This window comes from Mesoplodon densirostris, chromosome 4 (genome assembly GCF_025265405.1).
Source record: "Mesoplodon densirostris isolate mMesDen1 chromosome 4, mMesDen1 primary haplotype, whole genome shotgun sequence".
Taxonomy (NCBI): Eukaryota; Metazoa; Chordata; class Mammalia; order Artiodactyla; family Ziphiidae; genus Mesoplodon; species Mesoplodon densirostris.
The window spans coordinates 149,925,411-149,940,643 of record NC_082664.1 but is presented as its reverse complement, the minus strand read 5'-3'; the positions used below and the strand labels follow the sequence as shown (position 1 = coordinate 149,940,643).

Genomic DNA, 15,233 nt, shown 5'->3' with positions numbered 1-15,233 from the left:
TCAGTATCTGTTCCACTTAGACAGTGAATTATCTAGCTACATTTTCCCCAAAGTCTGGGTCAATTAGACTTGACCAGATATGCCAGGGCTCTGGTATTAAGAATGACAGAGTTTATTAAAAACAACAACAACAAACAAACAAAAAAACATTAATAGCATTTCAAGCCTGGTCTGATAATTTTAGGTGTTTTGAAAAAGAATCCTTCTTTTAAGTGGCTATAAAAGGTATTAGCATATCAAAAATTATAAAATCTATTTTTGACTGGATTGCATTTGTACCTTATATGGGGATCTCCCTGAATGAGGCAACTGAGGAGATTTAGGGAAAGTATTTACAATCAAGGTAATAATCTCATCATATTAGCTAATATCCCTTTAGTAAGGCTAAGAGGAAACAGCCAAGAGAATTATAGAAATTTACCTTTTTTTTAAAAAAAGAAAAAGGTATAGGGCATAACTTTAATTAACATTTATTTAAATATGAGTGATGCAATTTATGAGGGAGTGTAAAAACAGAAGGTTTAAAGGCTAACAGTTGAACATTACATTGTTTTGCTATACAAATAAACCGTAAGATGAATCAGCTGTAACAGTGACTTGGTTTAACTAACCTAAAGGTAGCTGGTCTCTCAAGTACGCAGTCTCTCCAAATGATGTTAAATGCTGTGATTCAATGATTAAATATGAAGTATGTTTAAGTGGAGGATGTAATCAGAAGTGCGACACTCTGATGACAGGCAGAGGGGTGGGTGCTCAGTGTAGAGGACCCAGCCCACTGGGGGATATGCACACCCTGCCCCCGGCACTTAACAGGTTACCCTCACCACAGCATGAGTCTTGCTGCCAAGGGGTTATACATAGGGTAGGAAGAAGGCAACACTGCAATATTTATAACTTCTTGCCTTGTACCAGAATCAATTGCAAAAACATTTTGGAACGCCCTCTTTAAAATATGATATGGATCAGCTTTATTGAAAGTGAATGCACAGAGATGATGCAGCATAAAGAAATTTTCCCAGTATCGAAGCCTGGGTGATACTTCCTAACTTATTACAAAGAGAAGAATCTGCCAACAGTAGTAGTTACTTATTTTTGCTGAGGGTTCTCTGCTTTTCTGCGTGCTCCACAATCTTCTCTTCCACATAAAGACCCTTCCGCTTTCGTACCGCATTCATGTACTTCCGGGCCTGGTTCTCAGAATCAGCCTTTTCCCCAAAGTGCAAATACTCCTCCTCAGTGGTTGGTACCCAGAAGGGGTCGCTGGGAATGATCTTGTAAAAGAAGGTGACAGAATGTGCTAGATTAGACAAGTATACTTTCATTTCAAATGCCAATTCATACAGTCTTAGCTTAAGAATAAAATGAAGCAATGAAGAGTTAAGCTTGCTAGAAATGGTAATAAACAAATATGAAGGATCACAGGCGGTATGAACAAATGGAAGTAGATTCAACAAAACTTCTAACATACATATTATTCTTTACTAGAGCCTTTACATAACACTAAGTAAGAAAACTATTAATTTTGAATAATATAATAGAAAAAACTCTCCCTTTCACTAGGATATACCTGGGTATCAGTGTCACTTCACTAATTTTGCCTTTGTCCTCAGCAAAGACCAACACATGTAAGTCCATTCTTTTTTTTTTTTTTTTTGCGGTATGCGGGCCTCTCACTGTTGTGGCCTCCCCCGTTGCGGAGCACAGGCTCTGGACGCGCAGGCTCCGGACGCGCAGGCTCAGCGGCCATGGCTCACGGGCCCAGCCGCTCCGCGGCATATGGGATCCTCCCAGACCGGGGCACGAACCCATATCCCCTGCATCGGCAGGCGGACTCTCAACCACTTGCGCCACCAGGGAGGCCCATGTAAGTCCATTCTTGATTATTCTGAGCTTTTTGCTCCAAAATTCAGTGCAGTATTAGGAGTTTGGTATTGCCTACAGATGAAGACCACATTCCACAAGATCAGCTTTATCAGTAATAATAGTGAGATTCTGATTTTTATATGCCTTGTTCTTTTCGTTGTTTTTTCTTATTTCTCAATTGGGAGGAAAGAGGTGGTATTTCTCAAGTGGTCTCAAATCCCAACACTTTTCAATTTAAAATGCAGAAATGAAAGAAAAATTTATTTTATAATAGTCACTCTTCAACACAAGAAAAGGAAATTTCTGTGGACCAGGAAGGGAGAGGTTCTTGGAGGGAGAGAAGAGAGCCCACAGTAATACGTGAGGGCAAAAGCCCCATCCACTTCCCATAGGGAGCCAAGACAGCTGTGCATAGCATGGGCCCAAAGCCACATAAAACCAGGTGTGTGGGGACCAGAACCATCCACTCTTCTCTGGAGCTGGAATAACCATGCCTGCCCAGGGCTGTGGCTGAAAATGAGTTGTAGGTCATGAGATAAAAGCTGTCACCTTCTGAAGATCAGACTCGGCCTGTGCTGAGTCTGCTGTCCTGCACCATCCACACTGGTGAAGGCACCAAGCTGAGCCACTGCAAATGCTACAGTTAGAGCTACGGGACTCATGAGGACCGAGGAGGAGAGAATTCCTGCTGAAAATGACCCTGCCAGTAAGATATATAGAAGACAAAAGGAAATCCAGCACCATGAAAGACAGGAGCCAGACTCAACAAAAGGGAGAGTGAATAATCAAATAGAGATAATAAGGTAATCTGAAGAGAAAATTCTAGAGTGTTCATTTAAAAATCCTCCAAGAAATAAAGGAGATGGAGGTGGGGAATAGCATCCATAACACATTAGGCAGTTGTGAAAAAGAAAGAAGTAGAAATCCCAGAAATTAAAATTTTAGACATTAAAATTAAAAAAAAACAAAGAAACTCAGTGGGTAGGTTAAACAGAAAACTGCTGAAGGGAGAATAAGTAAATTAAAAAGACAGACTTGATATTCAGAATATATAAAGAACTCTTAGAACTCAACAATAAAAAAACCAAACAACCTGATAAAAAACGGGCAAAGGACTTGAATAGACATTTCTCCAAGAAAGATATACAAATGGCCAACAAGCAATTGAAAAGATGCTCAACGTTATCAGTCATGAAGGAAATTCGAATCAAAACCACAGTGACGGGACTTCCCTGGTGGCACAGTGGTTAAGAATCCGCCTGCCAACGCAGGGGACACGGGTTCAAGCCCTGGTCCGGGAAGATCCCGCATGCCGCGGAGCAAATAAGCCCGTGCGCCACAGCTACTGAGCCTGCGCTCTAGAGCCCACGTGCCACAACTACTGAGCCTGAGTGCCACAACTACTGAAGCCTGCGTGCCGACAGCCCGTGCTCTGCAACAAGAGAAGCCATGACAATGAAAAGCCCGCACACTGCAGTGAAGAGTAGCCCCCACTCGCTGCAACTAGAGAAAGCCCACGTGCAGCAATGAAGACCCAATGCAACCTAGAAAAATTAATTTACTTAAAAAAAAAAAAACACAGTGAGCTACCACTTCACACCCACTGGGATGACTATTATTTTAAAAAAATGGAAAAAAAGTGTTGGTGAGGATGTGGAGAGGCTGGAAGCCTCATGCATTGCTGATAAGAATGTAAGATGCTACAGCCACTGTGGAAAAGTCTGGCGGTTTCTCAAAAAGTTAAACGCATAACTATCATACGACTCCGCAATTCTACTCATAGGTATATACCCCAAAGGACTGAAAATAGGAACTCAAACAAGTATCAATACATATACGTGCAAGAACATAGCAGCACTATTCACAACAGCCAAAAGGTGGAAAAGCCTAAATGTCCATCAATGGACGAACAAACTATGGTATACAATACATACAACAGAATGTTACACAGCCATACAAAGAATACTGATACATGCTAAATGTGGATGTACCTCCAAAACAGTATGCTAAGTGGAAGAAGCCAGACACAAAAGGTTACATATTATATGATTCCATTTGTATAAAATGTCCAGAATAGATAAATCACAGACATAGAATGCAGACTGATGGTTACCCAGGGCTGGTAGGGGAGTCTGTGTGTAAGCCCAGATCCAGGAAGGGTTTGGCACATCTCTAAATCCAAGGCAGGCGCGGAAGCTGGAGCGAATGTAACGCAGGGGTTGATGCTGCTGGTGCTGAAGTCAGATCTGCATGACTGGGGCAAGTTACTTAAAGGCATCTTGTGCCTCAGTTCTCTCGTTTGTAAAGGTGTAATATTAAAAGTCCTAATCTCCTATGATTGTATGAGGACTAAATGAGATCATCAATGTATGCAAAGTCATGCCAGAGATGTAGTAAAACACATCACCACTCTCTCTGACACTGAAGAGTTCAAGACTAGGGCTACAGGTGTAAGCACAGTTGAATGGAAGTGGAAGGGGAGAGTCTGGAAAGTGGGCAGTGTCTCTGTGTGCTTTTATGAACCACCAGCCTATTGTGGCTGGAAAAACAGACCCACTCAAAGAACTGCTACTGCATTCTGTCCCCGGGAGATGAATCCCTTTGCTTCCACAGTCACCTCTGGGGACCCTGTCTGCCACTCTCCTCCCCCACCCCCAGCCACAACCACATGTCACAACCTCCTAAGTGTGTCAAAGCACAGAGCAGTGCCCTCAGGCTGAAGAAGGATGACATGCTAGGTATGAGGACTCAAGTGTCATCAGGGTATACATCTACAGAGGATAAGCAAAATCTCCAAGGTGCCATTAGCCAAGTATTAGCAGGTTGCTGGGGCCCTGCCACATCCAAGTCTAATCTGACAAGGTACCAGAGTAGTGGGGTGATACTGCTGATCTGGAAGTTCCCACACACTGGTGAGTGGATTCAAAGGTGCTGAGAGGCTGGTGGAAGCCTGGGGGCAGGACAAAGGCAGTTGCACGTGGGGATTTTGTGGCTAGAGACAAGTGGTTGGTAGGAGAGATTCCTGAAACTGGTTGGTGCCACCATACTGGCCCCAGCAGCCAGATGGGACTGGACCAGTCAAGCCATTTCCTGGCCAAAGCCACTGAGGATCTAGGGTACTGTGTTGAAGCTGAGGCTCCCCTCCTCCTTTCCACAGAAGGCCCCCTGTTGCTTAGAGAGGGGAAGAAGAAAGTCAGGAAATGGAACATTTACATGGGCAGTCATCCACAAAGACTATACTTTTAAGAGACTAGTTTTAAGCCAGTTATCAGTGCCCTCCTCTAACTAGTTGGATGATAAACCCATCATAGAATATAAAGAAGCCACATGTTCTTAGCAGTTCTCAGTGGTAGCAGTGAATACATCTTTAATCCAGTTTTAAAAAAGTGACAAATTTTATAAAGAGAAATAAGTGAGGTGTTAGTTGGGAGATATCAGACTCAGACTGGCCAATTGAAGACCAGAGTATCCTCTTTTCAAAAATGTAACTTCAGAGCTTCAGAAAGGTCCAATTTTGCCTGGGACCTCAGCATATATTTCTGAGGTTTGCTCAGTTTGTTTTCCGAGCTGCCAGGGCCGCTTTCTGTGCCCATCTCTAGCTGCCCGGGGGACTCGACCCGATGCGGGCCCACTGCTCACACACCTCTTCTGTCCAGCACGGGCAGCTGCTGTTTTCACCTTCACTCCTCCTGTATCTGTATGGACATCTGGAAGCTTCTTGCCTCAGCATGCCAAACAAACTCTCAGAAAAGGGGCAATGGGGTACACTTTACCAGAAAAGGACTAGCTTGGTCCAGTCCCACCTGACCGTGTTAGGGTCATTTTGAATTTTCCCAGTGGGGTAATGACAAGGCAACCCCAAAGGCTGTCCAGGAGATGCTCCACAGAAAGGCATCCTTGAGGCGAAAGAGCAGAGCTTGCTATCAGTTTGGAAGAAAAGATGCTTTCTTCTAACTGGCTCACCCAGAATTCACGTGCCTACAGTGAGAATGGTTTTTTTGGCAGCTCCACAGCCTAAAGAGGATGCCATTTTCTAACTCACAGGAAAAAAGGCACCCAAGTGCTAGCTGTTGCCCTGAGCATTACTACAAAAAAAAAAAAAAAAAAAAAAAAAAAAAGCCTAGAAGAAAAAAGCTTTGGGAGCTCTGTTTCAATACTTTGCCCAATTTTCCCTATGGTTACGGCTGGCAGGTGGCAAACACCATGTCCAAAATACACTTCTTCAGTGCGATTGTGATCACTTCTTCCTTACCCTAAAGTGAACTTTAGCCCACCCCTCAGCAGCAAGTCTTGAGGTTATGCTGACATACATGTAGAGCAGCACTGGCTGGTAATATTTTTCCTTCTGTGTCTGTTATTAGCTCCTTTTCTTCCTTTTTCATAGAAGGGTAAAACATAGAAAGAGAAATTAAGAGATTGCTGACTTCAAAGGTTTCCTCATGGAAAATGCCTGTAATTTTATTTTCTCTATTTTTTGAAGCACTTTCTCTCAAAAGCTCTTGATTGTAAATTATATGGTGTCGTAGAATACAAATGAAAAAAAGTGCCTTGGGAGTGAGAAGCCAGATCTCAACAACTGTGTTATTTCTAAACCTAACTATGGGGGAAAACTGAGACAGCCAGAAAAGATCAGATCAATGACACTTAATTAGAATGTAGTTTTCTAGACTTTCAAAAGATTTGAAGCTTTTGGGAACAGGACCATGACAGGTGGCAAGGGGATGACAGAAGGATGGTACAAAACTGGAGCAAACTTTCCTTGACTACATTTTTCTCTCAAGTTATTTATTAAAGGGCGGATTTGTAATGATTAGCTGTAACTAAGTCAAAAACTAATATTTTTGAAAAAACTACTATTAAGTATGTCAGGTTAACTTTCAGCTCCCCCCCGCCCCCCTTTTTTTTTTAATTTTGAGAGAGAAAGGAGACTGAAAAACCATCATGGTTTTTTTTTTTTTTTTTTTTTTTTAATTTTTATTTATTTATTTATTTATTTATTTATTTATGGCTGTGTTGGGTCTTCATTTCTGTGCAAGGGCTTTCTCCAGTTGCGGCGAGCAGGGGCCACTCCTCATCACGGTGCGCGGGCCTCTCACCGTTGCAGCCTCTCTTGCTGCGGAGCACAAGCTCCAGACGCGCAGGCTCAGTAGTTGTGGCTCACGGGCCCAGCCGCTCCACGGCATGTGGGATCTTCCCAGACCAGGGCTCGAACCCGTGTCCCCCGCATTGGCAGGCAGATTCTCAACCACTGCGCCACCAGGGAAGCCCATCATGGTTTTCACATTGACAAAAACCGCCTGTTTTGTAAAACTCTGTTTTGTATTAACTGTTCCTAAATACTTATTATCCTCTTTTTCTTTGGTATTAGTATTTCAGATGGGCATACAGATGACCTAGGTTCTGGGGGGAGGGGTAGGTAGGCACACATTTTCTATAAATCTCAAGACAGTAAATATTTTAGACTGTGGGCCACATGGTCTCTGTTGTAACTACTCAAGTCTGCTTGAAAGCAGCCATATAAAATACGTAAATGAATGGGTATGGCTATATATGAGTATATTTTATTTACCAAAACAGGTAATGGGTCCTAGTTTGCTGACTCCTGAATGAGTTAAAGACTACATTGCCCAGCCTCCTTGTCAGACGGAGCCTTGTTAGATGTGGCGGGATGATGTGTTCTGGGCAATGGACTTGGGCAGCATCCTCTTAACGGGACTATGCCCTCTTAACGGAGTATGCCCTCTTCCCATGGCCTATTCTTTTTTTTTTTTTTTTTGCGGTACGCGGGCCTCTCACTGCTGTGGCCTCTTCCGTTGTGGAGCACAGGCTCCGGACACGCAGGCTCAGCGGCCATGGCTCACGGGCCCAGCCGCTCCGCAGCACGTGGAATCTTCCTGGACTGGGCACGAACCCGTGTCCCCAGAATCGGCAGGCGGACTCTCAACCAGTGCGCCACCAGGGAAGCCCCATTCTTTTTTCTTTATTCTGTTCCGCAGCAGTGAATTCCACCATTCTGTCTTCCAGGTCACTTATCTGTTCTGCCCCAGTTATTCTGCTATTGATTCCTTCTACTGTATTTTTATTTCAGTTATTGTATTGTCCATCTCTGTTTGTTTGGTCTTTAATTCTTCTAGGTCTTTGTTAAACATTTCTTGCATCTTCTCGATCTCTGCCTCCATTCTTTTTCCGAGGTCCTGGATCATCTTCACTATCATTATTCTGAATTCTTTTTCTGGAAGGTTGCCTATCTCCACTTCATTTAGTTGCTTTTCTGGGGTTTTATCTTGTTCCTTCATCTGGTACATAGCCCTCTGCCTTTTCATCTTGTCTATCTTTCTGTGAATGTGGTTTTTGTTCCACAGGCTGGATTGTAGTTCTTCTTCTTTCTGCTGTCTGCCCTCTGGTGGATGAGGCTATCTAAAAGGCTTGTGTAAGTTTCCTGTTGGGAGGGACTGGTGGTGGGTAGAGCTGGGTGTTGCTCTGGTGGGCAGGGCTCAGTAAAACTTTAATCCGCTTGACTGCTGATGGGTGGGGCTGGGCTCCCTCCCTGTTGGTTGTTTGGCCTGAGGCAACCCAACACTGGAGCCTACCTGGGCTCTTTGGTGGGGCTAATGGTGGACTCTGGGAGGGCTCATGCCAAGGAGTACTTCCCAGAACTTCTGCTGCTAGTGTCCTTGTCCTCATGGTGAGACAGAGCCACCCCCACCTCTGCAGGAGACCCTCCAACACTAGCAGGTAGGTCTGGTTCAGTCTCCTATGGGGTCACTGCTCCTTCCCCTGGGTCCCGATGCACACACTACTTTGTGTGTGCCCTCCAAGAGTGGAGTCTCTGTTTCCCCAAGTCCTGTCGAAGTCCTGCAATCAAATCCCGCTAGCCTTCAAAGTCTGATTCTCTAGGAATTCCTCCTCCCGTTGCCGGACCCCCAGGTTGGGAAGCCTGACGTGGGGCTCAGAACCTTCACTGAAGTGGGTGGACTTCTGTCATGTAAGTTTTCTCCAGTTTTGAGTCACCAACCCAGCAGTTATGGGATTTGATTTTATTGTGATTGTGCCCCTCCTACCATCTCACTGTGGCTTCTCCTTTGTCTTTGGATGTGGGGTATCTTTTTTGGTGAGTTCCAGTGTCTTCCTGTCGATGACTGTTCAGCAGTTAGTTGTAATTCCAGTGCTCTCGCAAGAGGGAGTGAGCACACGTCCTTCTACTCTCAAGGTCATCTGAATGAGATGGACGACTTGTCATCTCTAAGATATTCAGAAGCATGAGCTGCAAGTTCTGAAGGCAGTTTTCAGCAACAGCAGCACAAATGAAGAAAGTGTTTCACTTCTCAAGGTCATTACTTTGAAGTGGAATAAGTCTCTCTTCAGTTCTAAGCATCATTTAGCTGCACTGTCCTGTAATCACACATCTGGTCACTAAAACACATGGGGGATAATGCTAATGTTTTTCATTAGGAACTTCAGTAATATATTTACACTATAGACATAATTCTTCAGAAGTTGCCTTTATAAATCCATTCCTTCTACTTCTTACTAGTTTGTGTTTTTATGTAAAAGTTGAGTGCCAAAAAGCAAAACCAAAAAGCTATAAGTTTGGATAAGTGGGAAATTACTACCCATAAGTGTGGGCATTAACAAATAACTTAAATGTTTTGTGCTACTGTTTTCTACATAATGAAGTACAGCAATGGCATCTATTCAGATATAGGCCAATAAAACCATCAAAACGTCATTTAGTTTCTAGAAAAAGATGCAAGAAAAATTTCATAGTAAATCACTGTTAAAATGTAGTTTGTACTGACAACCAAAAAAATGTAACCTAAATTAGAACATTAACTTTAGTTCTATCAAGTACTAAGAATGTAACTTTCTCTTTTTAAGGAGAAGCAGACACAATTGAGTGTTTTGGACTAGCAACTTCACTTGTATCAATTTAGACGATATGAACTTGCCCAACTAAAATCAAATTTGCCCTGTCCAAAGTTAGTTTTGCTGAAGTGTCACCTTTCTTTACTTTGCCAGATTCACTTGACTATAGAATTCATTTTAAAGAGAAAGTTCTCCCTCAATTATTCCCATTCCTCTATACTATCTAAATTTAAACTGCTCCTCGGAAGCATTCTAGAGAAAGGGACCCAGCTGGCTAAAGAAAGTGAAAGAAGTAAAAAGAGCTTAGCACTGAACCTAAACCATGAGCTTTGTTTAAATAGTTTAAGGAAAAAGTCTGGATTATTTGTGTGAAGTTGAGTGCAATGCCACATTGCTGAGAGAGAGCCAAAAGGAACATGACACAGACTCTAAGAATGTTGACAAGAAAACAATCTTCATGCCAGGGAGGGCCTACCAGTGTCAGGCACTAGGCTAGATATTCCATATACCTTATATCTCAGGGGCAAAACAAACTCAGGGAGGTTCCACAATTTGTCCAAATAAGTGGCAGAATTAATATTTGAAACCAGGACTTCCCAACACCAAAGTCAATGCTCCTTCCACTAAACTATACACCTCCACGATACAAGAGAATAATGTGAAGTTACTTAGGTCCCCTGTAAACAGTGACAACAGAACTTTCTTAAAACCACCTTTCAAACTTACAACCTACAGTTTAAAAATGCTATTCCTGACCTTAAGGCTTTGTCTTGAAACATAACACATTGCTTTCTGCACATGCCCTACAGCTTTCCTTCACTGCTTCTCAACACAGGCACCCTCTAACCCAATGTCCTTCTCTCCTCCTGAGCTGCTAGCTTCTACCTTTCCTTTAAGGATCTGTTCACAAAGCCCGGTCTGACCTCCCCGTCCTTTCTTGTTATTATTTTCTTGCCCTAAGTTAAAAAACAATGTGTTCACAATCTTCTCTTCTCTCCCAAGCAATGTGGACCTGTTAAGTTTGCATTTCTGATTACAAATAAGGTTTGCCTTTCACCTACCTTTCCCTACACTGACAGTGAAGTGTTTTGATGAGCCATTTTATTCCACAACACTTGAAAGCCACAGGAGCCTCGAATCTCTATAATGGGGACTGAAGAATATGTAACACGTAATAATTTAAAGGTGTCCCTTGTAAGAAGCATAACTGTTTGCCTTTAAATGCTAGAAGTACTTTTTCCCCAGAAGAAACAATACCTTAAAGTTTCACTTTCAAAATATCTGTGGTTTTCTTATCTACAGTATTATCTTTGGAGGGAAAAAAGGGATTAAATGTTCTGTCTTAAATTTTACATCAAATGAAAAAAAAATGAATATATATGTGTGTGTGTATTACACAGCATATATAACCTAAGGGTCATTCAACCTGGATGAAAAAATGCCATCTGCTTTGTCCTGTCCATTTGACTAAGCAGAGCCAGAGGAAGGCCACATGGCCTGGGAAGTAGTCTGCTACTCTTGGCGCCATCTATAAGGAAGCACATCCGTAGATGCAAAGGAAGGAATGGGGATTTGGATTCTTACCTCCCAGTGGCTAAATATCAGCTGCGGGCTGGCCAGGCCACTTGTCCTCTTCCTGATTTCATCAGCAAAGCCGAAGCTTTCGGCCACGGGCAGCACAGCCTTGATGATGAACATGTCCGTCCCCTCTTTCATTTCCTCTTGTAGCACTCGACCTTCTCTCTTTGACAAGACCGCATAGACCCGACCTGCAAAGCCATATACACCTTTTAAATTCATTGACCGGTTACGCGTCTTGAGCGACACAACGATGGGACTACTCCTGTACCCTGTAACAATCAACTAATGATTAACTTTGTTCCCAATAATTCTGGTTTATAAAAGCATGGGAAATTTTCATGTGTTTATTTAAACAGTAAAGTGTGACAATTATAGAAAAATTAGAAACAAATGATAACAAAAGGTGAAATCACCCCAAACTGCATTACCCAAAGACAATCCCCTCAATACAGCGTGAGAAGCAGGAGACATTAAAAGGAACTTTTGATACAATTTCACTACGAGGTGTCTTTGGGTCTGAAATCCAACGAGATGAGTGTGACTGGGCTTTGTAAATGTTAAAATATTCTAATAATTTCAAGACATTATTAATGTGATGATAATTATCATGATGACAAGCTATTTGGGACTGGTAAGCAATCAACTGGCTCAATGACATTTTTATACTAAAAGTTAAAGCCGCACATATATATATGCTTGCTCGTATTTGTTTTAAGCTGATAATATTTCAGTGGTACAAATAGAAGGGTTTTATTACCTGAAAACTGATAGTCTGGAATCTTTAATGTCTGGTAACAATTTTTACTGCCACGTCACAGGAATTCTAGCAAATCCTCTTGGCTAACACTTTTATTTCATCTTTAGGCACAATTCTGCCTTCCACTCAGGAGGGAGACCCCTTCCCCTCTGACTGGCTTCTGTATGACTGCCTCTGGGTGCTCAGACTATCCAATCAATTAGTAAGCAGAACAGACTGCAGAGAACAGAGATAAACTGGAGATCACAGACAACTGGAAGGAACTTGCTTTAGCTAATGGGTACACTCATTAAAGCCCCCACTTTCACCTTCCATTTAGAAAAAATAATTTTAATTACGTAAGTGATCTATAAATATATTAGCCTTAAAAATATACACATTGCAGTGAAGCAGAGTGCAAGTCTCCTCTGACTACCACACTGAGTTCTGGACTCTTCCCTCCGTCCTAAATAACTGGGTAGTGATCTGGTGTGGATACCACCTTACTTATTTTTTATTTTTTAGACTAGGCACGGAGGACACAGGGCAAACTTTTCTCTCTGACTTAGATTTCCCCCTGGTGGTGGTTATTAGGAAGGATAAAGGAAAACAAATGGCAGGAAACCCATTGTGTCGCAAGGCTTAAACATTAAAAAAACCTTAAAAACTCCGGCAGACCTTCTGCATCTCTTGGCTTAGCATCAAAACAAATAAATTAAAAATTCCATCAGTGATGACAGGCACAGTTGTCCTCTTCCCCACTCGCACGCCGGCCTCCACAGTTTCCCCTTCTTCCTGCCCCACATGCCCTAAGGGACCGCCTCCCGCGTCTTCACTGTGTGCTCCTCCTTTAACAGCCAGGCTCTACCGGTTGCCCTGAGCTCTATTAAAACTGCTTCCTTGAAATTTCACAATAATTTTCATATTCCTATCCTAAATGTCTTTTTCTCAATCCTCATTCTCTATGATTTCTCTGCGGTTTCTGCAGCTACTGATCAACACCCTCTCTGACAAATCTCTCCAACCTTAGTGTCACCTTCCTTTGACCCCTGGCCCTCTAACAACCATCACTCTACTGTCTACTACAATAATTCTTAAGGGTATGACTTCTTCCTAAGAGTATTCACTGAGGCTCCATACCCTTCTCCAAACAAACTTTCCCTTCAGAAAGCCCATTCATTTCTCATTTGTGTGGTTAAATTATTAACTTTATGTCTGGGACTCCTGGGACTCTATTTCTAAGCCTGGCCTCTCACTGGACCTCCAATCCCACATTTACTGGGACTGTGGCTGCCAGGGCATCTCCACGGTGGAGCGCAACTTCCTTTTAAATTCAACGTGTCTAAGACACAGTACATTGCCTATTGCGAAAGGCAACTCCACTCCTGAATTTTAAAGTCGTTTCCCCTGTCATTCACACTAGAAATCTCAGTCAGAGAATCACAGAACAGTGGGCTAGAAGGGAACTCAGGGGTCAAGTTCTACCACAGTAGTCATTTAGATTCTGCTTGCATATGTCTAAAACTCACTTCCTCCCAGGGCAGGCCATTCCATCTTTGGACAGCGCTGATTGGTAGACAATTCTTGAGCCCCAAGTTTCTAACCATTAGGCCCAGTTTTTGTCCTATGGGACAGGTTTAACCCCTCGTCCACAGACCAGCCTTTAAGCTACTTGAAGACAGTATCCAGCCTTCTCTTCTCCAGTCTCAACACCTCCTCTTTCTCTGTCACGACCTTCCTTTCCTGTCCCATCCTGACCACTTTCCTATTTGAATGACTACAATTTATTTACGTTGCTTTTGGAAAGCAGTTTCTAGAACTGAAAGCCGTATTTTAGGTACAGTCTGAAAAGCTCTTGAAAAAAGCAGAATAATTAGTCTTTATTAGTGATCCGCTCTAGGTTATATATGGCTTGCCTGAGATTCTTATGAGAAAAAAAAATTACTGTAATAGCTACCATGTGTGAACTAGTCATCTTTATTTACTCCTCTACCTCACTCTAAGCAAAGTTTTAAGGTGGTTTATGGAAGTAAATACAGAACAATGCGGTGGGCAGGGGGAAAGAATGAGTAAATTGGGGCAAACAGACTACGAGGAGCTGGGCCAGCAGGGACGAGCCGCCTGGCTGCTGCTGCAGAGGCTGGCTGCTTCTCCCCTCCTTCATGGGTCGTGCCAGCAGGCTTGGATCAATCATTACAATTGGAACTGAATGTAATTAATCATGTCATTTTGGGCCATTCCATTTTAATTCCACTAAAACTAAATCCTAAAACTGGGACACAGTGATGGATCACTGAACAATGGAAACCAGCTATAACAAAACCTTCCAAATACACTTGGCGCTCATGACAGGTGTGTCCAATGCTTGGATGCACTCAGCGACCCTCTCCACTGCTGAGGTTACACTGAGAAATGAATGCAGTCCTATTTGAGGATTTCTGACCCTGTGGCCCCTGACAGAATATTTTGATACCCCTTCAACTGGTCGTTAACACCTCAGGCATCTGTTCACTCACTCAAAGGAAGATCACGGTGCGCCCTACCGTACGCAAGGCACCAGGGAAGAGGCATCCGTCAGGAAAGAAGCAGCACCAGAAAGGTTAATTGCCTGAACTGGTTTTGAACAGGGCTCCACTTTTAATGACTACACTATAAATGTCTCAGCCTGTACTCCAGGCCCTCTATGACCTGGCAGGAACCCACCACTCCAGCTCCTGAAACTGCCAGACCCTAGAGCACAGAGCACAGACTCTACGCTCTAAGCCAAGGTAAACCCCTCACTGCCCACAGGACACGTTTGAGGTTTTTCCACTCTGAGCTCACAGTTTCTCCAACTCACAATACTCTTAGCCCAGCTTTATAGTCAAATCCTTTTCATCATTTAAAGACCATTCAAAAACAACTCGTTCCACAAAGTGTTCTGTGAGATCCCAAGATCAAAATAATCTCTTCACCATTTGGGCTTTACTGAACCTAATCTGTTCTTTTGTGGCATTACAGATTCTTATACACATATTTTCTTCTTCCATAATAGGCAGTTAAGATTGGTCTGCAGATTCTACCATCTTTAGAGCTGAAAGTTTGGCAATTAAAGGTATGTTATTTTTTTTCAGAATTTAGGAAAGGAAGCAGCTGTCCACAGCAATGTTTTCTCTAATAGTAAACAAACAGGAAACAATGTGAATTT

The 15,233-nt window shown here is 42.8% G+C and overlaps 1 protein-coding gene across 6 annotated transcripts in view; it reads right to left on the bottom strand.

Moving 5' to 3' along the window:
* Positions 1-944: 944 nt before the first annotated feature.
* EFL1 (elongation factor like GTPase 1) overlaps positions 945-15,233 on the bottom strand; it is a 135,246-nt gene continuing 120,957 nt past the window's right edge. For all 6 annotated transcript variants that reach the window (XM_060097486.1, XM_060097484.1, XM_060097483.1 and 3 more), the window contains 2 exons: positions 11,314-11,498; positions 945-1,271 (listed from right to left, as the gene is read on the bottom strand). In XM_060097486.1, the coding sequence (XP_059953469.1) occupies positions 1,083-1,271; positions 11,314-11,498 (374 nt within the window). In that variant the 3' untranslated portion in view covers positions 945-1,082. The remainder of the gene's footprint in view (positions 1,272-11,313; positions 11,499-15,233) is intronic.